Source organism: Musa acuminata, chromosome BXJ1-8 (assembly GCF_036884655.1).
Source record: "Musa acuminata AAA Group cultivar baxijiao chromosome BXJ1-8, Cavendish_Baxijiao_AAA, whole genome shotgun sequence".
NCBI lineage: Eukaryota > Viridiplantae > Streptophyta > Magnoliopsida > Zingiberales > Musaceae > Musa > Musa acuminata.
Genome location: NC_088334.1, coordinates 2,073,549 through 2,099,342, shown reverse-complemented (window position 1 = coordinate 2,099,342; position 25,794 = coordinate 2,073,549). Strand labels below are relative to the sequence as shown.

Here is a 25,794-nt window from a genome sequence, read left to right as displayed (position 1 = left end):
ATCGCTTTCTCAAAATTCATATATATATATATATATGCGTCAGTTTGAAATACATGAGACTGTATCGAGAACCCTGTCACAACATTCTTCTCATGGCCGATCACATGAAAAGCCAAATGGAAATGCTTTAATGGATTTATATAGATCCAGAGAACATACAAGTTATATGGGTAATGCAGGAGCAAGAAGGAGGACCTGAATCCCAATCAATGGTGCCCTGAAATCTCACTCCACATGCTGCTGCTACTCTTTGACTCCTAAGAGTGACAGAGCTACAGAAACAGAGAAGCAACAAGCCTCGAGTAATTGTTGTGAATGTCCCGAGTCGGAAGAATCATCAGTCGCTACTTTCATCACTCTGCTCATATTCATCTTCTAACACACTATCTTCCGGTAATGAGTTCGCTGCCGTCGTAAGAAAGCTCAGCGCCTTGACGACATCAGCCATTAACGGGCGAACCGAAGCCTCTTCTTGGAGACACATTGCGGCGACGGCGACTGCTTGGCTCAATCCTTTAGCTGGATAGTCCCCTTGCAGCAGCGGATCAACCAGCTCCGGGTACCTCTTCTGGTCTCTGAACATGGGCATTGCCTGTTCAAACCAGAAACAAGCATCAGAGAGAGAGAGAGAGAGAGAGAGAGAGCAAGCATCGACTAGAATTGTTCGTTCAAAGGATAAACGATGAGAGTCCATTCCATTCCATTCCATTCCATACCCAGGCGACGAGGTTCTGTTCATTGGTTGGCTTAGATGCATCGATGACTCTCCTCCCGGTGATTAACTCGAGCACGACGACCCCGAAACTGTACACATCCGACTTCATAGTGAGCTGATCCGTCCTCGCACATTCTGGTGCACAGTATCCATCCGTGCCCATCACCATCGCAGAGACATGGCCTTTGTCCCCCATGGGGCCGACCCTCGCAAACCCTGAATCGGAGAGCTTTGCATTGAACTCTTCATCGAGCAGGATATTGGATGATTTCAGATCTCGGTAGATCACAGGCGGGTTGGCCTTCTCATGCAAGTACTCCAGACCTTGAGCGGCACCATAAGCTATTCTCATCCTCGTATACCAGCTTAAAGGTTTCTGATCAGCTGGGATACCTGATCCAACAGGGAAAGAAAGCAAGGGAAAAGTAATTTGTATGCAAATGCGTGCGTGCATGGGTGGCAAGAAAGTATGAACAGAGAGACTCTCAAGGACAGTACCAAGCAAATGGCCTTCCAAGCAACCCATGGGCATGTATTCATAGACCAGAAGCCTTTGATCACCATCAGCACAGTATCCTACAAGCGTGACTATATTTTCATGTCGAAGCAGACTGAGCATCGATACTTCAGCTACAAATTCTTTGTTGCCTTGGAAGCCATTCCTGTCGAGCTGTTTGATGGCTACGATCTAACCCACAACAAGAAACTCATGAGCAATCAATCATGCCGCATGTAATCCATCGATCAAAGGAAGAGATAAGAATGCCAAAGGCTTCTTCCGTTTTTACCTGCCCACTCTTCTCAAAGCAACCCTTGTACACCCGACCGAACCCTCCTTCGCCCAAAAGGAACTCAGCCCGAAAGTTCTTGGTAGCCGAAGCAAGCTCACGGAATGTGAATGTCTGCGCTGCAATATTTGCAGTTCCAGCATCCTTTTGGGTTGCTTCATCAGAGGTTTTCTGTGTGGGATGAGACTCTGCACGGTGATGAGTTCACGATCATATTTCTATTTCGATTAGTTCTCTCATTCATCGGAATTCGTATGCTTGCTTGTAAACAAACACAAGCACGAGTTCTAAGGAGGAAAGGAATGTTTGAAGCAACAGGGGCTCACCAGGCTTTCCATTTGGCTCATGCTCCTTTACCACGCCCGAAGCCGGAGGTAGTAGGTCCTCCTTTGGGATATTTTTCTTGGAGAAACAAGGGAAGCAGCTCATTTCTTCTTAGAACACAACTTGGCTCAAATTGGCATTCCGAATACATTCAATTCACCGAAGAGGAACAACAAGGCCCGAAAAGATCCCAACTTGCAGCAGCGCCGAGTTGGATGGAATTAAGGGACACGAAAACCACTGCCGTGATTTGAGGGCAGAAAGCGCGGAAGGTGGAAGTTTGATCCGAGACGCCCCCCCTCCCCGAAAGACTGGAAACACGTCCCGGCAACGGCAGCGAGTCGGGTCAAGAAGGAGATCTTTTTGGGGGATAAATGCCAAGGGAGGAGGAAACGGGGCCGTCTTTTTTGGGGGCAACGGCGACCGGTGGCTCCTCCGGAAGCGGCGGGATGGTGTGAGGACGCAGTTGAAGCGCTCTGAGGACCAAACGTGGATCGGAAAGAAAGGAGAGCGGAGGAAACCGCTCGGAGGGCGCAAGGCGTCGTTGACATCATCTTTGTAGAAACGGCAAATGCGTCGGAACAGAAACACAACCGGGAAGCAGACGGGGGTTGCGGTCCCTAAGATTCGTGCACTGTATCTGATAGCCGCATTCCCCAGCAATCGCGGGGTTGAGAACTCATCGTTCAATCTCCAGAGCCTTAAGATTCGCGCACTCGATCCGCCACATATGGGTGTCGTGAGCGATACGGGTAAGAAAGGATCGCGGACATCCGTTGGTGCTATCGAATCTGTATGGCTCTGAGATTCGTGCAGGATGTCCGATTATCACATTCGTTTGGTGGGCCCCTGCGGCACAGTTAATACGGCATTCCTGGATCTCGAGCGCGCCGAGGTTCGTGCACGAGATCTGATAGAATGTCTGTCGGTGGGCCCAAGTCGCTGACGTGATGATGCTTGTGTAGGCCCGCCCCGATGCTTCATGTTAGCAAGTGATGTTGGAAGTCGGATAACTCACTTATACGTTAGTCATTGGTGACCAACATCATCTCAGTGATAGGTGAATACCGGTTTAATAATATATGATGAATATTTTGATTTTGAAATAGAGTGATTACGAATCTCAATAAATGAAATTTAAAGCGAACTCACATTTTTCGAACATAAATGTATATGTCGCAAATTTATAACGTGCACCCACAGAGCGTTACAAAGCATAAATAACGGGCGCTATATTCCGTGGCGGCTCAATTGTAACCTATTTACGATCACCGCCACGGTGCGTGTCTCCTTGGTAGAGCGGTTACAGTGCCACCTCCCGCGGCAAAGGTAAGGGCACTGGCGGTACTAGGATCGCAACCCTCGATTTGGTGCAGCTGGTCCGATAGGGACGAGCATTCGACACCTGGAAACGTTTCCTCCTCTCTCTTCGAGTCGACCTCCCTCTCCACCCCCCCCCCCCCCCCCCCTCCCTCCTCTCCTAATCTCTCCAAAGATCGATCTGTTGCACGTCGACGCCACCAAATGCAGGTAATTCTCCCCAGAGATCCTCCTTGATCTTCGTCTCTTCGTTTTCCGTATGTAATTCTAGGGTTTCGCGATGTGTTCAAGAAGTTGTTGGGATTTCCGTTTCGATATCAATCGGTTAGGTGACTTGTGAAACGGCAGAGGGAAGGATCTTCCAAGTATTCTCTTATCCGATGACCTCCAACTCGGCGATGGAGGACATCGGAGGCCTTGACCTGAACGTGGCTGGAGATGCCGGGGAAGATGGTGATGGAGGTTGTTTGGCTGGTACAGGCGACGGGGATTCGATTCCACGGGAGGCGGGAAATGCTCCATCTGGGGATCAAGATGCGATGATGAATGCCGCGGAGGACACGAGTGTTGCGGACACCGGTGGCCGGGGTCTCGAGATTCCTCGTGGAGCGAATGAAGCTGGGTTACAGATCATGGGGTGTGGTGGTGCTGCCGAAGTTGGGGAAGAGATGCAAAACGATGCAAAAGATGAGGGGAGTAACAGTTGCCTGGGTCACGGATTCAAAGGTGATCAGAATCCTGAAAGCAATGTGGTAGAAGAGACAGGGAACTCAACTGCAGAGGTTGAGACCGTGCCAGACAAGTTTGAGCCGGCGGAGTCTGTAAACACCAGCAATGAAGTTGAATCTACCAAAAAATTTGAGTCTTCTTTCGTGGAGAAACCAAACTCAGAGAATGATCTGATGACTCGAAATTTGGTTGAGAGCGTGATTCCTGCTACTGAAGATGAAGCAGACGAAAGTCGTTTGGTAGCCGAAGATGAATCTGGAGGTCACGTCAGGAAACGATCAGAAGTTATGGAGACACAAATTGTTATTGAGTCTGCAAAAACAATGGATGCCCTTGATCTCAACGAGGTTGAAGGCGTCAAAGATCTTTTCATTGACATCAATGCAAATGTTGATGGAGAAAAGGATAATGGATTAAAGAATGAAAATGGCGTTGTGCTTGTGGGGGAAGTTATATCTCACGAAGAGAAGGAACAGACTACATCAAATGCTGCAATCTGCTGTGACTCAGTGGGCGGACATATTTTGAGTGAAGTTGACTCACGTTGCTCTCATGACCTTTCAGTTGGTGCAAAGCATGCAGAATGTGCTGCAGAAAATCTAGCAACACTAGCGCCTGCTGATTTTGATGTGGATAAAGTCAAAAGATTGGTGGATGCATCAGATCCAGGAGCTATTCAGGTCGAAGTTTCAGAGAGCAGCAACCAAACTGCAGCCAGAAAAGGACATTCATCTTGTACAGTTAAGAAGTTTATCACAGTTGGATGGCTACAGCCTGAAAAGGGTACGGTGCATTATGTAAGCGGTGAAAGACAAAAGAGATCTTGCGATGATGAGAAGTCGGAAGCTGTTTTTGTAAATGTAGGATGTCTATCAGGGAGCAAATCTTCCATGAATCAAACAGGGGTGGAAGCTGACAATTTGGAGCGTGTGGCAGATCAGGGGAATGTAAAAGGTGGGCCTGTGGAGATCAGTGTCAAAAGTGAACCTACTAGATGTGGTGTTTCATGTCCGGAGAATGTGAGTCATGTGACCAAGCATGATTTTGTTGATGTACATATTGATGCTACCGAGATCGACCTGGGATCTGATGCATTGGATGCAGGATGTGCAATGATGGCTGCTGAAGCTGATCCACCAGTTGCTTTTGTCAAGGTGGACACTGAAAGCTTGGAGGGAACACCTGATGGGGGAAGAGCCCAGGTTGATGTCATAGAGATGAGCAGTGGAATCAATCTCCCTGGGCATAGTCTATCTATTGCGAAGCAGAATAAAAGTTTTCCGAATGAGGTGGTGAACCATACTGTAGCTGATAGTCATCTTCATGCAACGGAAGGTGTTCTTGGACCTGGAATCACTGATCAGAATGAAGCAATGATTCTCAAGTCTTCTGTTATAACTAGTGAAAGGGTGGATGTCCTTACTTTGGAGGTCAATCAGGACAAGGAGTCACAGGAGTTGGATGGGAAAACTGTGGTGGGTGACTTGTCGATGCCGGATAATGATCAAGGCAGCTCGTCTGTCTTGGAGTTGCCTCTTGTGCCCCGGGGGAGTTCAGTGAATGCTAGTCCTGATGTAGATGCAAATGATGACCAGGAGATGGTGGTTGATGAACAGGAGAACTCGAAGGGAACAGATAAGCAAACTGTTAAACATGCGGCTGCAAGACCTGGAATTTCCATCAAGGATAAGGACCAGCGTGCTTTGCACCACGTGCCTTATAAAGATGAGGTTGGTTTCTCCACATCTGATCTGGTTTGGGGTAAAGTCAAGAGTCATCCTTGGTGGCCTGGTCAAATCTGTGATCCATCAGATGCATCAGATTTAGCATTAAAATACCAAAAAAAGGACAATTTTCTTGTGGCCTATTTCGGGGACAAAACATTTGCTTGGTGTGATGTCTCTCAGCTAAAGCATTTTGAGACATTTTTCGCACAAATGGAAAAGCAGAGTAGCTCAGATGTGTTTGTGGGTGCTGTGCAAGGTGCATTAGATGAGCTTTCTAGGCGCATAGGCTTGGGCATGACTTGTTTTTGTTTCCCTCAAGCAGCTAATGCCGGCATTAGTTACCAAAAGGTTGAGAATTCTGGCATTCGTGAGGGTAGCAACGGCTACACTTCTGACAGGTCTGCTATCTTAAGCTATTTTCAGCCTGGCAGACTTCTTGGTTATGTAAAGACTTTAGCTAAGTTTTCCAGTGGGAGGACTAATAAACTGGAGCTTGTGACGGCTAATGCACAGTTGAATGCATTTTACACGTCTAAGGGCTATCCTAAACTTTCTTCTTTCCAGTTTGACGACGATTTAACTGAGAGTTGCGCCGATATTCCACAATCTAAACCTGATAGGATTTATGAAGTAACCATTGAACAATCAAATCCTACACTCTCAGATTTAGTGTACGGAAAACGGAAATCAAGAGAAAGAGGGAGCTACTTCAATAATCAAAAGCATATATTGGAGGATGGCAAAAAACAAAAGAGCTTGTCTGAGCTGATGGAAGCTGAATATTGTCAGTTTGCAAATGGTGCAAAAATTGATTCTGGTATGAGAGATGTTGAATCAGTTCCAATTTCTTCTAGCAAGAAGCACAAGGTTACGGATTCTGATTCATCTGATTCGGGGAGTGGTAAGAAAAAGAGGCTTGACTCATTAGGAGATCTGGAAATTAAGCAACCATCGCCAGCTATTAGCAGTTCTTTTAAGATTGGAGAATGCATCCGTCGTGTTGCAAGCCAGTTGACTGGGTCTTCACCTATTCTCAAAAGTCATAATGAAACATCCATGAAGAATGTCTCCAAGAATGATAATATATTTGATATGTTTGTTTCTGATGGCTTTAGCCATAATATCAAGCAGAGTCCAAAACTTAGGATAGACATTTCAGAGGATTACTCTTCTCCAGATGAAATGTTGTCACAGTTACGCATAGTTGGAAGAAATCCAATAAAAGGATACAGTTTTTTATCTACTATAATTAGTTTCTTCACTGAATTCAGGGACTATTGTGTTTCTAGTTCTGCATGTCAAAAGAAACATCCTGAGAAATCTGGGGGTAGAAGGGGTAGGAAAAGGAAAGTCGACATTCAATCAGCTTTTTCTGAGATGACAGAACTCGATCACATGCAGGACTCTTATTGGTCTGACTTGGTTTCTTACGACAACCCTGCCAAAAGTAAAGAAGCTCATACTCGCAGTCAAAGAAAGAGGAGGGGAACTTCAGGAAAAACATCTACTCCAACACTGGTCTCCATTCTGCAAGGTACAGAACATCTACAAGTCGGAACAGTAAGTCCAAATGTGAGGCAAACTCCACCAACAGATAGGTCAGTAATCAGCATAGAGGAGAAGATAGTTGAGGAGTGCACACCAACTGCATTGATTTTAAATTTTAGTGGATCAAAGTCTCTTCCTTCTGAAACTGATCTGATTAGGGTTTTCAGTCATTATGGACCCCTAAAGGAAGCAGCAACAGAAGTTCAACGAAGGAACAATCGTGTGAAAGTAGTCTTTAAGAGGCGTGCTGATGCAGAAATCGCTTTCAGTAGTGCAGGGAAGTATAGAATTTTTGGTCCATCACTTCTTAGTTATCGACTTAGATATTTGCCATCAACACCCGATACTTCTCCAGCGACCAAGCTACCAGACAAAAGGGACTCATTACTAGTAGAAAGTAGCAACTTGGACATTCCAGATAATCTACATTCATCAATATCCAGTGCTCCTAATACCAATCTCCAAGACAAAAGTGATGCCACACTCACAGAGAGTAGCAACACAAGTATTCCTGGTGACCTTCATTCATCAAAGTCTAACTCTTCTCGGGACACAAATCTCCGAATCAAAAAGTGATGCATTACAGACAGAGAACAGCAACACAAATGTTCTCAGTAAACCTCATCCATCAATGTCCCATGCTTTGCCCAACACTAATTTACAAGGCAAAAGTGATACACTACTCTCATAGATGGTAGCGATGCCAACCAACCCAATAATCTCCGTGTGCCAATAAGTTGTGGCATCAGCCAAGGAAGAGGGTGTCTTGATTCTAATCCAGACACCAAACCCAGAAGACAAATGTGATGCGACACATGGCAACATGGACATTTCAGGTAATCTTCATCTATTGACACCTGGTGCTTCTCACAGTTGATGTGTTTTCTTAACTGCATTTAATTTGGGGTTAAAATAACTAAACTATCCAAATGTGGGACTTTTTTTAGCACTGTGCTACCTAACTAAGTGGATCATATGGGTTAGCAACGAAAATGAGAGATTGTTATTTGAATCCACATTTTACATGGGTTCTTTTATCCTAGATTATCTCGGTTAAACTCGTTTGCCTGGTTTACCGCAATGATTAGTTTAACCCTCCTTAGCCACGAAACCAAACACAGCCTTAGAAATTTAGATGCTCCCTCTTCACTTGGTTCGTTTGTAACCTATTATTAGTTGGTGTTTTGTTTACGCAGTGTTGAGATTCTGATGTTTATGCAAATCTATGCTTTTCTTTCAGAACAAGCAGAGACAGAGAGGGTAATTGTCTTGGGTAGTACTATGCAAGTTAGAAGTGAAGCATTAACTCCAAAAGTTGGTGAGGTGGATGAGCAAGCTGGCTAGATCATCTCCCAAGGGTTTCTTGTTGATATGCCATTAAGGTACTTCCATTTTTTTCTTGATTTGTCTCAAAAATTAGGTTGGAGAAATTCAAGTGCATGTTGTACAAAGATGTAAGGTGACCTTAGTACGAAGAGGGTTCTCCTTTGGAGTTCATAATAATCAAACATTACTTTGGTCATTTGGAGTTCATAATAATCAACATGAGAATGTCTAATTGACTCGATTGTTGTCTAAGTGGTCTTCGTGATATAAATGTTCTTCTGCTCCACATAGGGTTGGAAGCTGCTGTCTTTATCCTGTCTTATGCATATTAGTGGTTTTCTGGGAAAAATGCCATTGTTCTTTCAACTGCTGCACCTGATTTTGTCTGCAACACTGTGTGAATCTTCAGTAAATCTTTTGCTGTTGATTATTTGGTTATACCGCAGAAAAGAAAGTGTTCTTCTTATATGGTTATTTGTGACATTGAGATGGGATTGGCGGAATGTTAATGCACTTTAATATTTCTTTATTCCGAAATGCATCCTAACCAACCATGGCTTAGCAGTGTGTATTAGTGAAATTTACATAGTTGTAGTCGTCTCATACTTTTGTATTCGTGTTATCGAGGAGTAATGCCATGCATACATTATTGTTCTTCTTCTAATCACTCGGCTAAGGAACCGTATTGTTCACCCTTTAGGAGTGTATGCCAAACAAATAAGCTATCTATCTATGTGTCCTTGTAAGAAAAGAGAACTTTAGGAGCCATCTTTAATTCCCAGTAAGAAAAGATGATGGATGGCTTTGTTTAGATATAACATATCATTCGATTGTATCAGTATGGACTATGGTGTATTTTTAATCTCATCAAATTATATATTTTATAATGTCGTCCAAATGCTGACATATTGCTTCCAGTCCTGCTTAATATATCCAAGATTCTGAAGCTGCAACAAAAAGGATTCCTCGTCATTACCGGTGAGCAAAGGTTTCATTTGTTCTGAACGAGGTACTATCATGCGAGAATATGAAGGACAACTTAATTCATCTTTAAGTATTGAGAACATAAACTCATCTCATCTACAGGCTGAAGCTTTTAGATGAACTAACAGTGATCAATTAACACCTAGAAGGTACCTAAAGCTGGTACCTAGCATTGCGTAACACCGTCAATGTCGATCCCAAGCCATGATAAAGATAAAAAAAAAAAAAGTGGAGGGTTACATTAGGTTACTGATAATCAGCGAGATCTCATTAATATAGATCTTAATCGATTTCAATATAGAACTAGATCGTCACTCGAAAGTGACGCGATGCGCCTTCACCACCTAAGTATCCCGAATTACAAATGATAGGCTAGAAGGTTGTCCGAATGTGGTATCTAGTAGGTGGTGAGGGTTCTCTCATTGTTTTAGACTAATAAGAATAAAGTAGTTAATCCTAGAATATAGAAACACTTTTAGAGAAAAGATTAAAATTGATAAATATTATGATCAAACGAAAAATAAATATTATTTATTTACAAGAGACTATATGAGTAGGGAAAAAATCTTAATAATACTCGATTTAAAATTTAATATATTAGAAAAGTTAGTATAGGAATTGTTGTCGATAAGGATCGTACGAATAATGTTATAAAAAGACTTGAAAAGATAATTATAGTTCTACAATTTATAAAACGATAATATGTTTTGAATGTCATTGAATAATCAAACCAAAAGTGAATTTTGAGAAAACTTAAATGGGAATATTTATAACTAAAAAACTTATAATTATTGGAGATTTATAATTATCATTCGAGGAATGATAATTATTTGAGATAGAAGAAGACCTAAAATTTTTTTAACAAAAACTGCTCTCAACTTAATTAAATATATAATTTTTTTTATATTTCTCAATGAAATAGTTGATTTTAAATAATTAAAAGTTATAATTTTATTATTGTTATTGTTCCTTAAGGAAAAAAGCTCAGGCTACTAAACACCAAGTTTCTCCGAATGCTTAATGTCACCATCATGCTTAGGTGGCATGCAAGGAAGAGGGTGTCGACAACTTAGATTAGCTGTGCCTCTGTTCTATATCTGCGGGTTACGAAGCAAAAGGTTAATCCCATCGCTTTCGTTTCCACGGAGAAAGCAGACCAGCGTGATGAGAGCGGCAATCATGAAGAGAATTTTTTGGGAACACCACCACCCACTTCGTCTTTCGAGATCTGTTCATTAATACTGCAACTGTCCTTCTCTTGCTCGACGAATGACCAGTTTCCTTTGCCCACAAAGAACTAGTGTTTCTTTCCGTAAAGCATGCGTATGATGCTGCTGCCACCAACAATAATGCAGCCACGGGGACTGCAAACTGATGACGATCGATGTCTCGGTTTTCCTGCATGCTTTTTAGGTCACCACTCTCACAATAACATCAAGAACATTGAAGGAGACCACAAGTTTTCATCATACAGATGTATTATCTATAGTTGTGCACCTCACAGCATGGAGCTATTGATCAGTCCATGCAAGGAAGAACCCACAGCACCATTCCAACAATCCCTTGCCGAATCCATGCTTCCTTCCTGCCACGAGAGACCTGTGAACGCTTTGGTATCCCCTCCATCCATGGCTTCGCACGATCCTTGGCCGGTTGTTGCACCACCCGGTCCTCCCTTTTCCCCACCAATCTCCTCCAGCCTGCCATTGACTCCATACCCATGGTAAAGGTGGTTTAACCCGATCGGTCTTGTGATGTCAAGAAATCCATGCCCGAGGGTGTCAAGAAAACCATTTGTTGGGGCCGGAGCAGATAACGCCGGATTAAGGTTGTGGCTATTGTCATCCAGGCCAAACTGCACCATGGGTGGATGCTTTTGAAGCCTAAAAGTGAGGTCACTTGGGTCATATGTAAGAAGTGGAGGGATGAGAGTAGGGAGAAGTGGGGTGGATGTGAAGTCTAGTTCTTGCGCCTTCTTTGAGTAAGATGATGATGAGGAGGAGGAGGAGGAAGACCTCTTGTTCTTCCTGCAGCCACCTCCCACAGGGACGTTCCTGAGAGAGCCTCCCAGGGTCCAGTACCTCCTGCACCCCTTGCAGAAGTATCTGGGCTGGGAAAGGCTATAGTTGTTGTAGTAACAGAACTTGGTGTTGGTGGAGGCACATCTGGGGCATTTCAGGTCTCGCTCCGGGTGAGGCCTCAGCCTCCTCTCCTGTTGCTGCTGGGTCAATCCATGGCCAGCCATTGCCTGTGGGTGCACAGAAGAAGAAGAAGAAGAAGAAGAAGAAGAAGAAATCAACAGACACCAGCAGTATAAATTAGGTTTTGAGTTCACAATTTACGGATCCTATCATATGTTGTTCGTCAAGAGATCAACACAATCCAAGAAGGATGCACAAAATCAGATAGAACTTTTGACATGGGAAATATAAGATCTAGAATGAAACCCAAGTCTGATCTTACAGTCGATGTGTTGTAGCAAAGAACTAAGGAAAAGTGCATGTGGTCATATAACTACAACAAAAGAAGAGTCATCAAAACTAAAAGAATGATCGAATTAGATGTTACTCTGAGCAGTGCAGATTTTATAGGAAATTGTCTGTAACGATTTCCAGTGCAGAATTCCTCTCAGAAAACAAATAGAGGCCTTTTCTGAAAGGATTTCTGCTTCAGGATGGAAGTAAGGCGAGGGGGTGTATCTGCAAACCCTAAAAACCAGCTCAAGATCTTTCTTATCATCCAAATGGAAAGAGGAGAGAGAAGTACACCCACAGATAGCTTCTGCTGAGACCTGAGACGGTTAAAGCGAAAGAGAGATGATGGCCTTCACTCAAGAAAGATACAGAGAAACACATGATGAGAAATCATTTTCTCCATGCGTTGGAATATCCACTGCAGTGTTTACTCTGAAAAATGCCAAGATCAGAACGCACATCAGCATATTGCATGACCTACATAACCTCAGAAGGCCGATCTATACACAAAGAAAAGCAAATCATGCGCTAGTACTGAAAATTTTCAGCTTGCAATGGGGGAGTATCAATAGCTAAGGAGATTACAGGTCTCAGGCAGTAAGACGAACCTTCAATCCAAGCAATGAAAAATGAGAAGAACTGGGAGATCGGTTAAGAGGTTTAGAAATCTCTATGCATGCAGCAGAAACGACCTGCGAGAGATCAAGACAGGCAGCAGCCACTCCAGCAGGTGCCTCTCTCTCTCTCTCTCTCTCGCCGGGAGATGGCAGTGGGCGCAACGGAGAGGAGAAGAGCCAACTCCGCCGCTGCACTCGCTAATAAATGAGATAGAGAGACGCAGAGGGAGGAATGATTGGACTTCACACAAACTATGAGAGTGTTTGCCTGACACGCAGACAAAGGATTGGCATTGGAAGGTGGCGCAAGAAATTAAATGGTTTGATGTGATTGGATTCGCACACACGTCGGGCATGTGAGAGAACACGTCACCCAAGGAACGTTCCCTGGGTGATTCGACCAAACAAAAGCGGCAGCCGGGATGGGGCACGCGCGGGCGAGGGCCCCACCCAGCTTGACGCGTAGCGCGCAAACGTAACGCTCCCGGGCCCCACCGCGCTGGCCACCACATGTTACGGCTAATTATAAACGCTGTTGGTCCCCGGGCGTCCTCGAGACACGTGCCACACGTGGAGGCCACTTCAACGTTCCCAAGTATACTTGGCATTTGCGCTTCGAGAGGCACTCCGCAGATCCAACTCACGTGATGGTCGTCGTGGCTGTCCACTATTTGGATTCAGATCGAAAGTGAGTCAACCTGAATCAAATTCAATGGACACGCCGTGCACGGCTTAATCGCCATTGGATCGCGGGCCGGGCGGAACGCGCTTGGCATTCCGCGGGGTGGCATTCGTGGCGTAAGACGCGACGGAAGCTGCGACACGATGATTGATGATAGCAATCGTTGTCCGTTTCTCTTCTCGGGGATGCAATGGATGGATGTTGATTGGTGAGGACTCCGAGCGGATGATTCTGGACAGACAAAAGCTTCGTGTGCATGTGATGTGGATAGTAATTATGATAATACTCGATTGACGTCAGATAATGCCCTACGCCTCGATCGACATGATAGTACCTGGTCAATGTAGATCGAAACGTCGATCGAGGCACATTAAACACTCTACTCAAGCTTCGTTCTTCACGCCACGCTAACCCAAGCGTCAGACGCTACCAGCCTACCCCTGCAAGCGAATAACTCATGAAACAGTAAGCTTCCCTATAAATATCCTCTCGTTCATCAGAGAGAGGGAAAGACACACAAAACACTTCTTCATCTGAAACCCCCTCCACTATCATCTAACTTGATCGTCGGAGTGGGGTCGAAGGTCCCCGCCGGATGCACAGGCGAGGAGTTCCTGCCCGGAGGAGACGGCTACACCATCCCGATCGGACCACTGCACCCGACCACCCCAACGGGCTCGAGGAACGCCCTAGGGAGATCCTCGTCGTCCGGACCCGAACCGAGCCGCGTCAGCCCCGAGGCCACGGCTCAAAGTTGTTTCCCACAACAGATTGGCGCTAGAAGGAGGGCCCGGAATGTCGGGTGATCACCCGAGCGGCTCATATGAGCCTACGGCTGAGAGGTCACACCCGACCGAAGCCTCGGGGGAACATCCCCCGCACGGAGACCATCGTGATGAACACCCTGCCACGACCTCCGAACGATATTGGCGAATATTCAATGACCCGGGCTTGTTGCTGCCCGACGGCGCCCCAGCCGACTCAACGCTCGTGTCACCCGAGGCCTTTTAGGACCTCGCCCGTCAAGTCCGAGCTCTGATGGAAATGGTGTAAACCATTATCCCGCTCGTTTCTCATCCGGCGCACCCGCCCGCGATCGAACCACTGCGACAACGCAAGGCACCCGTTCGAGCCCACATGACACTACCGGAGCCCCCCACTTTGTCTCGGGTCCGATCGGCCCCACTCGGGGATCCAGTGATGGCAAACTCAAGCGGTCGCTCGGAACCCGAGGCACTCTCTTCGGACTCCCTACGGGCCTAGTTGCGCTTCGTCAGCCAGCGACTCGACAAGGTGCAAAAAGAGGTTCGCAGGTCCAAGGGAGAGCTCGGGGAGGATGCACACCAAGGGTCTCCCTTCACGTCCGAGATATAGGAATTGATAGTCCCCCCGGACTTCCAGCTCCCCTCTCTAGACGCTTATGATGGCTCCACCGACCCAACGGACCACGTAGCCGCTTTTTGCACTCAAATGACGCTATACGGAACCTCTGATGCCCTGATGTGCAAAGCGTTTCCTACCACTCTGAGAGGGCCGGCCCACGCGTGGTATGGCGGCTTGAAGACCGGAATGATTGCTTCCTTCGACCAGCTCGCCTATGACTTCGAGCTCCACTTCGTAGCCTATGCACGGCCAAAGCCCTCCACGACACTGCTCATCGGACTCAAACAAAGGCGTTTATAATGGGCCTATGACCTTCCAGATTCCTCTAGTCCCTCGCGGAACGACCTCTCACCACGGTGCCAGAGATGCTCCAGCGGGCTAACCGGTACATCGCAGCGGAGGCTTGGGCAGCCGTGAGGAGAAGGGACGACTTCCGACCGCAGGCTCCATAAGAGAGGTCAAGCACCCGCAGTGGCTACCTGATGTAGTCCTCATGAAAAGAAATCTAAGCCCTACCTCAGTCTCTTCCGAGCGAAGGTTCAGTATCTGCCTGACCCCCTCTCGGCTCGCGATTGGCTCCGGCTTAAACCCTTCTGAATCTACATGGCTCGGTCGTAGACTACCCGAGTCTACCTCAGCGCAGCCTGCTCGCCTGAGCCATGTCCCTCGGTCGTAGACTGCCGAGTCCACCTCAGCGCGGCCTACCCGCCTGAGTCGTGTCCCTCGGCCGTAGACTACCGAGTCCACCTCAGGGCGGCCTGCTCGCCCGAGTCGTGTTCCTCGACCTTCGCCATATCCCTCGGCCATGTTGCCCGAGACCACGCCTGCGTGACCTGTCCGCCTGCATCGTGCTCCTCGGTCGCGTGATGCCCGAGACCACACATGTGCGGCCTGCTCGCTTGCGTCGTGCTCCTCGGTCGCATGATGCCCGAGACCACACTTGCAGGCGGGCACTCCTCGGCCGCATGATGCCCGAGACCACACCTGCGCGGCCTGCCTGCCTGCGTCGTGCTCCTCGGCCCCATGCTCCCCGAGACACACCTGCGCAGCTAGCCCGCCTGCGTTGTGCTCCTCGGCTCAATGCTCCCCGAGACACGCCTGCGTAGCCAGCCCGCCTTCGTCGTGCTCCTCGGCTCCATGCTCCCCGAGATACGCCTGCGCGGCCAGCCCGCGTGCATCGTGCTCCTCGGCTCCATGCTCCCCGAGACAAGCCTGGGCGGCCAGCCCGCCTTCGTCATGCTCCTCGGCTCCATCCTTGCCGAAACATGCCTACGCGGCCTGCCCGCCTGCGTCGTGCTCCTCGACTCCGTGCTCCCCGAGACACGCCTGCGCGGCCAACCCGCCTACGTCGTGCTCCTCGGCTCCATGACCCGAGACACGCTTGCGCGGCCAGCCCGTCTGCGTCGTGCTCCTCGGCTCCATGCTCCCCGAGACCGCGCCTGCGCGGCCAGCCCACTTGAAAGCTGAAGCCATGCCTCGGACTCCCGTTACAACGACCGACGCATAGCTTCTTTTCGGGGGGGGGGGGGGGGGGGGATATGATGAGGATAGTAATTATGATAAGACTTGGCTGACGTCAGATGACGCCTCACGCCTCGATCGACGCAATAGCACCTGGTCAATGCATATCGGAACGTCGATCGAGGCACATTAAACACCCTGCTCAAGCTTCGTTCTTCACGCCACGCCAACCCAAGCGTTAGACACTACCAGCTTGCCTCCTGCAAGCGGGCAAGCAGTAAGCTTCCCTATATATATCCTCTCGTTTATCAGAGAGAGGGAAAGCACACAAAAACACTTCTTCATCTGAAACCCCCTCCACTATTATTTGACTTGATCGTCGGAAGGGTTGGGCCGAGCACCCCGGCCCGACCTTTGTGCAGGTGCGAAGCCGAAGGTCCCCGCCGGACGCGCAGGCGAGGAGTTCCTGCCCGGAGGAGACAGCTATACCGTTCCGATCGGACCACCGCACCGACCAACCCAGCGGACTCGAGGAATGCCTCATGGAGATCCCCGTCGTCCGAACCCGAACCGAGCCGCGTCGGCCCGGAGGCCACGGCTCAAAGTTGTTTCCCACGACAGCATGCATACGTGGACGCCTGTTGCGACTTGATGATAGACTGAAGTCGCTGCGCGGGCGCCTCTCTCCTGCCGTTTCCCCCACTCTTCTACCAACCCCATTCTCGGGATGGACGAAAATGAGAGCACGAGTTCCGCCGCGGCTGGTAAACCATCGAGGCAACAGACGAATCATTACCGTTGAATTCGAGAGTTCGCGCATCTCTTAAAGCAAGCGGGTCGGGATCCGGGACGAGTCGTGGGGTTGGTTTGTGGGTAGAAGGAAGGAATAAACGGCGTGAGGACGGGTGGGGCCCAGGCTGATGGGCGTCCGGGCTTGGTCGGTGGTGTGGGACCCACACGTGGTAAAGGACGTTGCCAAGTGAACTACGTCCGGTCGCGCGGCGGAAACGGACGACGACGGCGTCATGCGGATGGTCGCACCACCTTGTCGTCTGTGCCGGTTATTAATTGCTCCCCCTCCGGATCCAGTAAAGCATACGTCATCGAAGCTGCGTCGCTCTGTTTCCGCCGATTTCAAACAAATTGCCCTTTACTACCATATTACTAAATATAATATTTTAAGTAAATAAATATTTTTAGTTATATTTATAATATGGTAAATATATTTTTGGTATGAAAGAAGGGATGGAACTGACGTACACCAGAGTTGACGATCAGAGCAAGCGTCATGACAATTGCCGGTGGGGTGAAACGGATCGGGTTTGCTGAAGCGATGGGCCGGATCCCTAATGGTTTTGGTTTGATCCAGATCAGATCCGTTAAAGGGGCGGAGCCAGTAACGTTCCTTTCGAGAATCCGGCCCGTCGTCGAGGTCAAGTTCGCAGGCCGGTTCGTCGTCGCGAAGCAGTGGAGGAGGAGAGGCAGTGGCGGCGGCCATCACCGGCGTTCCTCTGCTTTTGTCTCGTCGCCTTCTTTGTCTGCACGATCCGGTGAGATTTGTCTTGTTTTGTAAATCAAATTCCTAGTTTCTGTTTCTTGCTTTCTTTCTTTCTTTGCTTCCTTCCTTTTGTTTCTTTTCTCCGAGGGAAAATAGGGGTCATTTCATCCGATTTAGGAAAATATGGGAAACTGGAGAATTGATAGCATATCGATGTTCTTGATGCATTGATCTTTTATTGTGGCGTTGATGCTGTTGATGGTCAGTGGTCTTTCGAGGGTTTCAAATTTAGGCTTCTTTCTAGAAACCTTTGAATCAAGGAACGTAGCACTTTGTGGCTTTTGACGAGATGATCATTGCATGGGTTCGAGTTCTGACACTCAAGATGTTTGATGAATTGAACCCGGCAATACTAACTCCAGTGTTTGAATGTTCGAGACAAACTCTTTCCCCTCTCTTTCTTTAGTTAGGGCACCCTAGGACTGACCTCTCTCTCTTCTTTATGTTGTTGCTTTTCTCTTCTTTCTCTTTTTATTCTGTTCTTCTTCTTCCCTTCCATCAAATCCGTAAGCGGGTGTAAAATCTGGCTAATATAAGGTTGAAATGGCAGATTCAATCCTATTTCTAGCTAGTTCAATTGATCTATAAGTTGGAATGGAATTGGTAGACTGCAAGCCAGAGCTTTAACGTACTGAAACTATAAGCTAATTGTTATGGTTTGAAGGGCTAATTATATATTACCCATGTAATTAGCTATCTATAGCATCCTGGTTCCTATACTTTCAAAAGTTATATTGAAATCTCTATACATACGAAAGTGAAATATTTAACTCTGTTGTTCTAATAAAACTACTCTCTCTTGATTTTTAATTATGTAAAAATATCTTTTTAATCCTGTATAGGGATCTCAATGTTTTGTTTTCGTAAGTATAAAGATTCTAATATAATTTTTAAAAATATAGGAATTGAGATGCTAAAGATAACTAATTATAAAGGATAATATGTAATTAGCCCTCTTCAACTCAACCACTCCAAGATAAAGCCCCATCGTTTAGTTGTTTCAGTGAGGCAACCAAAGATAAGGAACAAAAACACTCTCGGTATATTGTGATGATGGAAGAGGACAATCCTAAAACACGCTCGTATTTTATTAGCTTCTCCTGAAGTTATTAGGACGAGAGGTATAGAACTGTAGAAATCTGTAGCTGTTGTGTGCAAATTCAAAGCATCGTCAAAATAAATGATAATATTGGTTGAATTTAGGTTTCAGTACATCTTTGGGGTTTACCATCATTGTTATAGTAGGGTTTTAAAGCACAAGTACCAGCTAAAATGATGAAGCTGCATGAGATGAATTCGTAATTGCATTTCTAAGTTCATTTCAAGTTTTTTTTTTTTTTTTCTGGATAACCAGTAGATGTATCAGTCTTTTTCATGTTTAGATGGTCCAATTAACTTACTTTGATTCTTAAGCAAGTTGATCATATTATATGGAAGTCAATAGGGAAGGATTCATTCATTTGGAGTGCTCTCCTCCGCAGCCTCCAATTCATTTTTGATATTAATGCCTTGTTGACAATATTAAGAACAACACTATGTCTTGTAGTCATTCTTTGATATCTATCTTGTATCCTTGTGTTTCCCAATTCTTGTTTGCTTTCTTAAGTATTATCAGAGCGTTACTTTATCCTTTATCCTTTTCTTCGGAGGTTGATATATGTTTTTGATATCTAAATTACAGTGTGATTAAAAATGGGGATAATAAGGAGAAGTTTCTCTTTTCTACTGGGAACTGGTTGTGGTATTTACATTGCGCAGAATTACAACGTCCCAGACGTAAAGAAGCTCTTCGATACATACGTTTTCGTTGCCAAACACATTGAAGAATCCTACAGGAAGCCTAAGAAAGATGAAGATTAATCATGCTTACAACTCTTTATCTCTTGATTGGCCCCATTTTGGCAGAACGACACTTTACTCTTCCTTTAAACCTTCATGCAGCAGCTTATTCGGTTCAATCTCTCCTCTGTTTTAGTCATTTATGGCAATTTTGTGGGGATTAATTTGCTGTTTTTGGGCTTAGCTCAGGTAAAACACATTTTGATGATGCAACTGCAAACTGCCTTCTTATCGTCCGTTTAGTTGTTAGTATTGATTTGTGTATATATTTTTAAAAATTATATTGAGATTCTTATACTTACGAAAATACTTATCGTCCGTTTAGTTGTTAGTATTGATTTGTGTATATATTTTCAAAAATTATATTGAGATTCTTATACTTACGAAAATAAAATATTTAACCTTGTTGTTCCAATAAAATTATATTGAGATTTTTACTTCATTATTTCACTTCGTAAGTATAGAGATCCTAATATAACTTTTAAAGATGTAGGAATCGAAATTTTAAATATAATTTAGAAATAAGAGAGCTTATTCTAGATTTTTACATTCCTGAAGCCTTGATAAGAGAAATGCAATTAACCAGGTGAATAATTATTAATCTTGTGATCCATAAGTTGCAGATGCTTCGTAGCCATATAAATAGTAGACAAATGGATGCTTCGTAGCCATATAAATAGAAGACAAATATAAGATAACTCAGATGCTTAAATAAAAGGAGATAAAGATGAAACGTCCAAAATTATAACTAAAGTTTTTTATCCATATTACAGCATTCCCATACAGGCATACTGGGAATTCACTGTCATTCAAAGTTCGAATTCTTCGTCGCGAAGCAGCACCATCTCCGCGGCCTCTTCCTCTTCGTCATCGAGCGCAAAGTAGTGGTTCTTCTCCACCGGCCTAAACCTGTAAAACATGAAGATGTAGAAGGCGAGACTCGCTGTCTCTTCGGCTGCCACGCTGACCCACCGATACTTGTAAGACGGGATCGTCGTCAGCGCGTACACCACAACCCTCGTGAAGTACAGATACCCGATCACCACAGTGTAGAACTGCCGGAAAAGAGTGAGCTTGGCAACGTATCTCGCGGCCTTCCCGTCCGTCTTTGAAGCCTCGCGCAGCGATCTGATTGACCAGATGATGGGGAACAGGATGGCACAGCAGCAGATGACATCGATGAGGAGGAGGACCCGATTCCAGGATACCCAGTCCCGGATGAAGGGTCCGGTCTCGCCTATCACGACCGACGCGATGTTGGCGACGACCTGGAGCGGGATCACGATCATGAGCACCTTCTTCTCTCGCTCCTGGAGGAAGCGCTTGAGGAAGGACCATCCGGTGCCGATGAGGACGATGACGGTGAACAAGAGGACGCCTTTCAGGAATTGGAAGAGGTAGAAGAGGACGTCCCACCCGTGGGGGGTGCCGGTCTGGCGGATGTAGTGCTGGTCCTCGGCGGCAAAGATGAGGTTGAGAGCCTTGGTGAAGAGGAGACCGGCCATGAGGTGGTGGAGCCGGTGGGCGGCGAGGCGGTTCTTGAAAAGGGCGAGGTGGATCCACACGACGAAGAAGGCGGCATAGGCGGCGGCGAAGAAGGTGTACAGGGAGGGAACGGGGGACTGGCCGACGGAGAGGTAGTCACGGGAACCATCGGGACGGGTGTTGTACATCTCGGTGCGGACGGACATGGTGACCGCGGTCTCTGGGGCGCAGTTGGCGAAGAAGAGGCTGTACTCGTCCGGGTAGGGGATGGGGAAGGAGCGGTTTAATGTGGCTGAGGGCGCCGGGGAGAGTACATCGAAGGTGAAGAGGAGGCGGACGTAGGAGCTATGGAGGACGCATCCAGGATTGGGGCTAGGCTTAGTGTCAGAGTAGGAGCTGCGGCCATGCCGGGAATCGTAAGCCGCCTGGATGAGGCCCTCGTCGGAGGGGAGGAAGAAGCCAAGGAGGGAGTGGTCGGGGGCGCCGAGGGTGGAGGAGATGGAGACGTCGGAAACAGCAACGGCCACCTCGCCACGCCGGGTAAAGCCGAACTTCTCGAACAGGATGATCGCCCGGAAGTCGGAGGAGATCTTTAGGTTCTTAATCTCCGCCATACACGAAGAGATCGAAGCGAGGACGATGAGGAAGAGGAGCAGGAGAATATGAGGCCGCAGAGATCCCGCCATGGCGACCGAACCTGAATCCTTGGGGCGACGTCGGCGGGGTATTATCGAAACAGAGGACGGAGAGTCGGAGGGCCGGCTGTCGCCTGTCCGTTTGATTAACTTCAAGATGGGTGACGATTTGAGTACAGGAATTCTCACTGGAATGCATTCCAACAACCCAATCAGCCAATAATGCGCCATCACAATAGCTTCGTGTGTAAGGTTCAAATTTAAGCAGCCTACGTTTGAGAAGTATACGTCATCACAATGGCCAATACGCCATCTGATCAAGAATCGTATCTCCTTTCGTAGACCGAGTCGAAGAATGTAAGCCTATGTAATGCCCAATTTAGGCCCAATAAACACAATCGACGGCGGGGATCTCGCGGCTAGGGTCTCGAACGGGCTTGCTCCGCAGTATGGGTTTAGGGGCTCGGTCGATCCGGCGAAGAGCCGCGGAGAAGAAGACATCCCGATCCAATGGGTAAGAAAAAGATCTCTGTGAATTCCTTTTCTTGGTTGCACTGCTTGGATCTGAACGCCGATACCCTGTTGCAGCGAAGATTAAGGTCCACGAGCTCCGGGGGAAGACCAAGGCGGAGCTGCATAACCGGCTCAAGGACCTCAAGAACGAGCTCAGCCTCGTCCGCGTCGCCAAGGTCACCGGCGGTGCTCCCAACAAGCTCTCCAAGATGTAAGTCGATGCATCTCCTTATCCCTTAATCGACCGCGTCCGTGGATCTCTCGTTGTGCTCTCTGGTCTCATCTTTCGTTTCGCAGCAAGGTGGTGAGGCTGTCGATTCCGCGGGTGCTGACGGTCACCTCGCAGAAGCAGAAGGCAGCGCTGAGGGAGGCATACAAGAAGAAGAAGCGCATCCCGCTCGACCTCAGGCCTAAAAGGACTCGTGCGATCCGCTGCCGCCTTTCCAAGTATCAGGTAATGCTCGCAGTAGCTACCTTATATCTTCGGGATGATGGCTTAGCCTTTGATCGTCTTTACAGCGCCGCGCCGTGTAGTTTATATGGTGTGAAAAAGGTGAGTGATATGAATGTGGGCAGAGTAGAAGAGTGATCATATACTCGTTGGTGCTACTTTGTATCTTAGAAAAGAGCAATAACCTTTCAGATAAGGAGGTCATCACGATTTATTCGAATTGCTACTGAGGCATCTGATCCTTTGGTGTCAATCACGTAGCACAAGTTTAGATGTTAGCAATTTTCTCAAGATCTTGTATCAAGCATTGGCTTGCTGGAACAGCAACATATGCAAATATCAACTTCTTTCATTTCGTGTTATGGTGCCTGATAGGGAAAGTATTTGAACCAATGATCATTCAACATGTGGATATTGATGTGGTAGCCTAGTCAGCCTCGAGGACAAGACTTGTCTTCCCTTTGTCTACCCACCGTTGTAGGCTACCACCGCCCTGAGTTGTAGCCGTGAGTTTAAAGCAATAGTTGTTGTTTCTTATGACAAAAAGACAAATTTAGGTAAACGGTCAAGGGTTATCTTCCTATGAAATATTTTATAGAATATTTTATACATTCGTTATTAGGTATAAAAGCTCGCTTTTAACATAGTTATCAGGAGGGATCACTTTTTACCACTCATATTATCACACTCACTTACTTGGAGTTGCTAACTTGGGCATCGGAGGGATCAGGTTGAGAAACTTCTTTCAACCTCGATCTTTGTACAGGTGGCAGAGCTCGACGTTTCCACCTCAGAGGCACCTTGGCTATCCCTATGCACATAGGCCAGAATCATGTCGAGCTGTCCAGGACATCAATGATATTTTCCTATAACGGTGCCTCTATATGTTCTACTCTTTTTTGCTATTGGTCATTCCTACCAAAACATTTATTTAATCAAAGTGTAACTGCCAAACAAGGTTTTCTGGTGATCACTTGATTCCTTTATCTAGTTTTCCATCCTCATCAATTAGTTTATATGTTTGTGTAGCTTGAACCTTTGACTACATGGTTGTGCATAAAGTGTCATGCTGATCTGCATAGGCTGGCACGGGTTAACATGGGCTCTGCATTGAGCCATGCTGGCAGTGCTGACAAATGGGCAAGTCAATTTCGGTCATGTGTTAGTTGGCAGAGTATTGTGGTGATTGGTAAAGTGGGGAATTCGTGTGCCCTCACGTCATTAAACGACAAACTTAGTGTAGATTGGTGCAAACATGTAACTTTTCACATGTTATATTCCTGGTGGTTGGTTATTGGTGACATGGAATGTATACTATGTCTTGTGGGCACAAATGGATATCTAGGAGTGTATTAGACTCTTCAGTACTTAAATATAGTAAAGGTTGCGATTAGTGTCATTTATGATGAGGAGAAGGGTTAGATGATGAAAAGAGAAGGCAACCGTGGCCTACTAGTGTAAGAGAGGATGCCATGTTTAACATTTATGATCTTCATTATGGTGCTACCTAACTTAAAGATATGGTGTGACTTGAGTAGGTGAGGGACATGGGTCTTTCACTTGTAAAAATAGTAAAGAATATAAATGTATGATGTTATATGATGTTATATATTAAAGAATATAAATGTATTCACTGGTATTTATATTAAAGAATATAAATGTATGATGTTATATGGAAACACACTTGGTTTATTCTTCTCAGTGTCGTTCCTATTGGTGAGTAAATTTTTGTTTAACAATTGATCTGCAACTGTTTAATAATAGTTGTAGAGCAAACTAGTTCCATGTCAACAAAATGTGAAGTTCCAACATCATTGTAAATGTTGTAACACCTCGATTAGTACTACAACGGAGGTGGACAAGACTAAGGTTGACTTATAAGGGTATAATGAATGTACTGCTATCAACTTCAGTTTAAACATTTTGACTAGTGGTTTGGGCCAAACGAAGTTAATAGACCAGTTAGCCCATCATGCCCGAGTCATGACGTTTGGTATCAAAGTCGACCTAGTATTTTGGTATGATAAGGGGGCTCGAGTAGGAAAGAGCTATCCGCGGATGGAATCAAAGGACTTGTCACGGCGTAGAGCCACAATTGGACTACGCCTCACATGTATCATGCTAGGGTTTGACCTTGTTATCAGACTGATATTATTGTTATCTCGCATCGTAGTTTAGATGAAGCGTATATACCATGTGGTTATCTTCATGTTAAGCTGATTCAGATGCTATTATGGTTACCGCGGAAAGACGGTTTCTCCAATCGTAATTTGACAACCGACACAAATCCAGTCTTTCCTTCTTCATTTGGCAGCGTAATGATTTTTATTCAAGCACTAATGGCATACATCGACTGAAAATTTTGTTTGTTCCGATCACAGGATGCCTTGAAGACAGAACATCAGAAGAAAAAGGAGATATGCTTCCCGATGAGGAGGTATGCAATCAAAGCCTAGATCGAATTAAGGTCTGGTCTAGTCCAAGTTCTTAATTGTCGTCTGTGATGCTTTCTTTTAATTCAATGGGAGTAGTTTGTAGGAGTGATTTAGGTCTTGAATCGTAAAATTTTTTATTATGGTGGAACATCATTTATTGATGTTATTACAGCTCTGCTTCCTGCAAGTTGAGTTGTTGACTTTCGAGTAAAGAATGAATGGTTTGCTTCATCCTCAAGATCATGAGGATGCTGTGGTTATTCTTTGGTGCCATCTTAGAGTTCAAGCCAAGAAGTCAGCGTCACCAAATGGATGAGATACGTTGCGATTAAGCTACCGTCTTTGGACCAACCAAGTCGTATATCGTGAAATAGTTGGCCGTAGACTTTGCAACCAATACAAAACTGACGGTCGACATGAACTTTAATTACTTGAAATGCCAACTCGTTCCATCTATTGGGTACGACAAGAACAGATAACCTCCGAGTTCGAATGCCAACTCGATCCATCTTCAACCACAACTACATTGACCTGGGTTGAAAGACACATTAGCTGAATAGAGCAGATCATGAGCGTTGGGATATTAAGCCATTCCAAGTAGGCGGCAAACTGAGTAGAGCAGATCGACACTTGGATTTGCCATATGGTTCGTTGATGCTACGACGTGAAGTGGAAATCCCCGACTCGAATGCGTGACGTGACGTCTACACGTCGGAAAGAGTTGTCAACCAACAACTTGCCTCTATCATTTCCCGTTCCATTCGGACACGTCTTCGTTCCCCGTGTCAATTCTATCTCCG

General features: G+C 46.1%; 6 protein-coding genes across 14 annotated transcripts; 3 read left to right on the top strand and 3 right to left on the bottom strand.

The window, feature by feature from the left end:
* Nucleotides 1-98: 98 nt before the first annotated feature.
* Nucleotides 99-2,462, bottom strand: LOC135680593 (probable serine/threonine-protein kinase PBL26). 2 transcript variants are annotated; one of them, XM_065194630.1, is made up of 5 exons: nucleotides 1,830-2,457; nucleotides 1,504-1,691; nucleotides 1,214-1,403; nucleotides 717-1,108; nucleotides 99-592 (listed from the first exon to the last, which is right to left on the bottom strand). In XM_065194630.1, the coding sequence occupies exons 1-5, from the start codon at nucleotides 1,930-1,932 to the stop codon at nucleotides 338-340; spliced, it is 1,128 nt and encodes a 375-aa protein (XP_065050702.1). In that variant the 5' UTR covers nucleotides 1,933-2,457; the 3' UTR covers nucleotides 99-337. The 2 variants fall into 2 exon arrangements, with proteins under 2 accessions (XP_065050702.1, XP_065050701.1); XM_065194629.1 differs by having other exon boundaries at nucleotides 717-1,403; nucleotides 1,830-2,462.
* An 830-nt stretch (nucleotides 2,463-3,292) lies between these two features.
* On the top strand, nucleotides 3,293-8,716 carry LOC135680590 (uncharacterized). The gene is made up of 3 exons (XM_065194626.1): nucleotides 3,293-3,357; nucleotides 3,496-7,987; nucleotides 8,392-8,716. The coding sequence occupies exon 2, from the start codon at nucleotides 3,528-3,530 to the stop codon at nucleotides 7,725-7,727; it is 4,200 nt and encodes a 1,399-aa protein (XP_065050698.1). The 5' UTR covers nucleotides 3,293-3,357; nucleotides 3,496-3,527; the 3' UTR covers nucleotides 7,728-7,987; nucleotides 8,392-8,716.
* Nucleotides 8,717-10,884: 2,168 nt separating this feature from the next.
* Nucleotides 10,885-12,820, bottom strand: LOC103994005 (dof zinc finger protein DOF2.1). Of its 5 annotated transcripts, XM_009414256.3 has the most exons (3): nucleotides 12,544-12,820; nucleotides 12,234-12,367; nucleotides 10,885-11,709 (listed from the first exon to the last, which is right to left on the bottom strand). In XM_009414256.3, exon 3 carries the CDS (start codon nucleotides 11,704-11,706, stop codon nucleotides 10,960-10,962), a length of 747 nt encoding a protein of 248 aa, XP_009412531.2. In that variant the 5' UTR covers nucleotides 11,707-11,709; nucleotides 12,234-12,367; nucleotides 12,544-12,820; the 3' UTR covers nucleotides 10,885-10,959. The 5 variants fall into 5 exon arrangements, with proteins under 5 accessions (XP_009412531.2, XP_009412530.2, XP_009412532.2 ...); XM_009414255.3 differs by having other exon boundaries at nucleotides 10,885-12,367; XM_009414257.3 differs by lacking the exon at nucleotides 12,234-12,367.
* A 4,676-nt stretch (nucleotides 12,821-17,496) lies between these two features.
* On the top strand, nucleotides 17,497-19,793 carry LOC103994006 (uncharacterized). Its single transcript, XM_009414258.3, has 2 exons — nucleotides 17,497-17,628; nucleotides 19,318-19,793. Exon 2 carries the CDS (start codon nucleotides 19,329-19,331, stop codon nucleotides 19,494-19,496), a length of 168 nt encoding a protein of 55 aa, XP_009412533.2. The 5' UTR covers nucleotides 17,497-17,628; nucleotides 19,318-19,328; the 3' UTR covers nucleotides 19,497-19,793.
* Nucleotides 19,794-20,165: 372 nt separating this feature from the next.
* LOC135680588 (protein CANDIDATE G-PROTEIN COUPLED RECEPTOR 7-like) lies at nucleotides 20,166-21,826 on the bottom strand. Its single transcript, XM_065194619.1, has one exon. It carries the CDS (start codon nucleotides 21,824-21,826, stop codon nucleotides 20,285-20,287), a length of 1,542 nt encoding a protein of 513 aa, XP_065050691.1. The 3' UTR covers nucleotides 20,166-20,284.
* Nucleotides 21,827-21,968: 142 nt separating this feature from the next.
* LOC135585946 (large ribosomal subunit protein uL29-like) lies at nucleotides 21,969-25,254 on the top strand. Of its 4 annotated transcripts, none has more exons than XM_065194623.1 (4): nucleotides 21,969-22,109; nucleotides 22,184-22,319; nucleotides 22,406-22,562; nucleotides 24,941-25,254. In XM_065194623.1, exons 1-4 carry the CDS (start codon nucleotides 22,106-22,108, stop codon nucleotides 25,013-25,015), a joined length of 372 nt encoding a protein of 123 aa, XP_065050695.1. In that variant the 5' UTR covers nucleotides 21,969-22,105; the 3' UTR covers nucleotides 25,016-25,254. The 4 variants fall into 4 exon arrangements, with proteins under 4 accessions (XP_065050695.1, XP_065050696.1, XP_065050694.1 ...); XM_065194624.1 differs by lacking the exon at nucleotides 24,941-25,254 and adding an exon at nucleotides 23,326-24,934; XM_065194622.1 differs by lacking the exon at nucleotides 24,941-25,254 and adding an exon at nucleotides 23,290-24,934.
* Nucleotides 25,255-25,794: the final 540 nt, after the last annotated feature.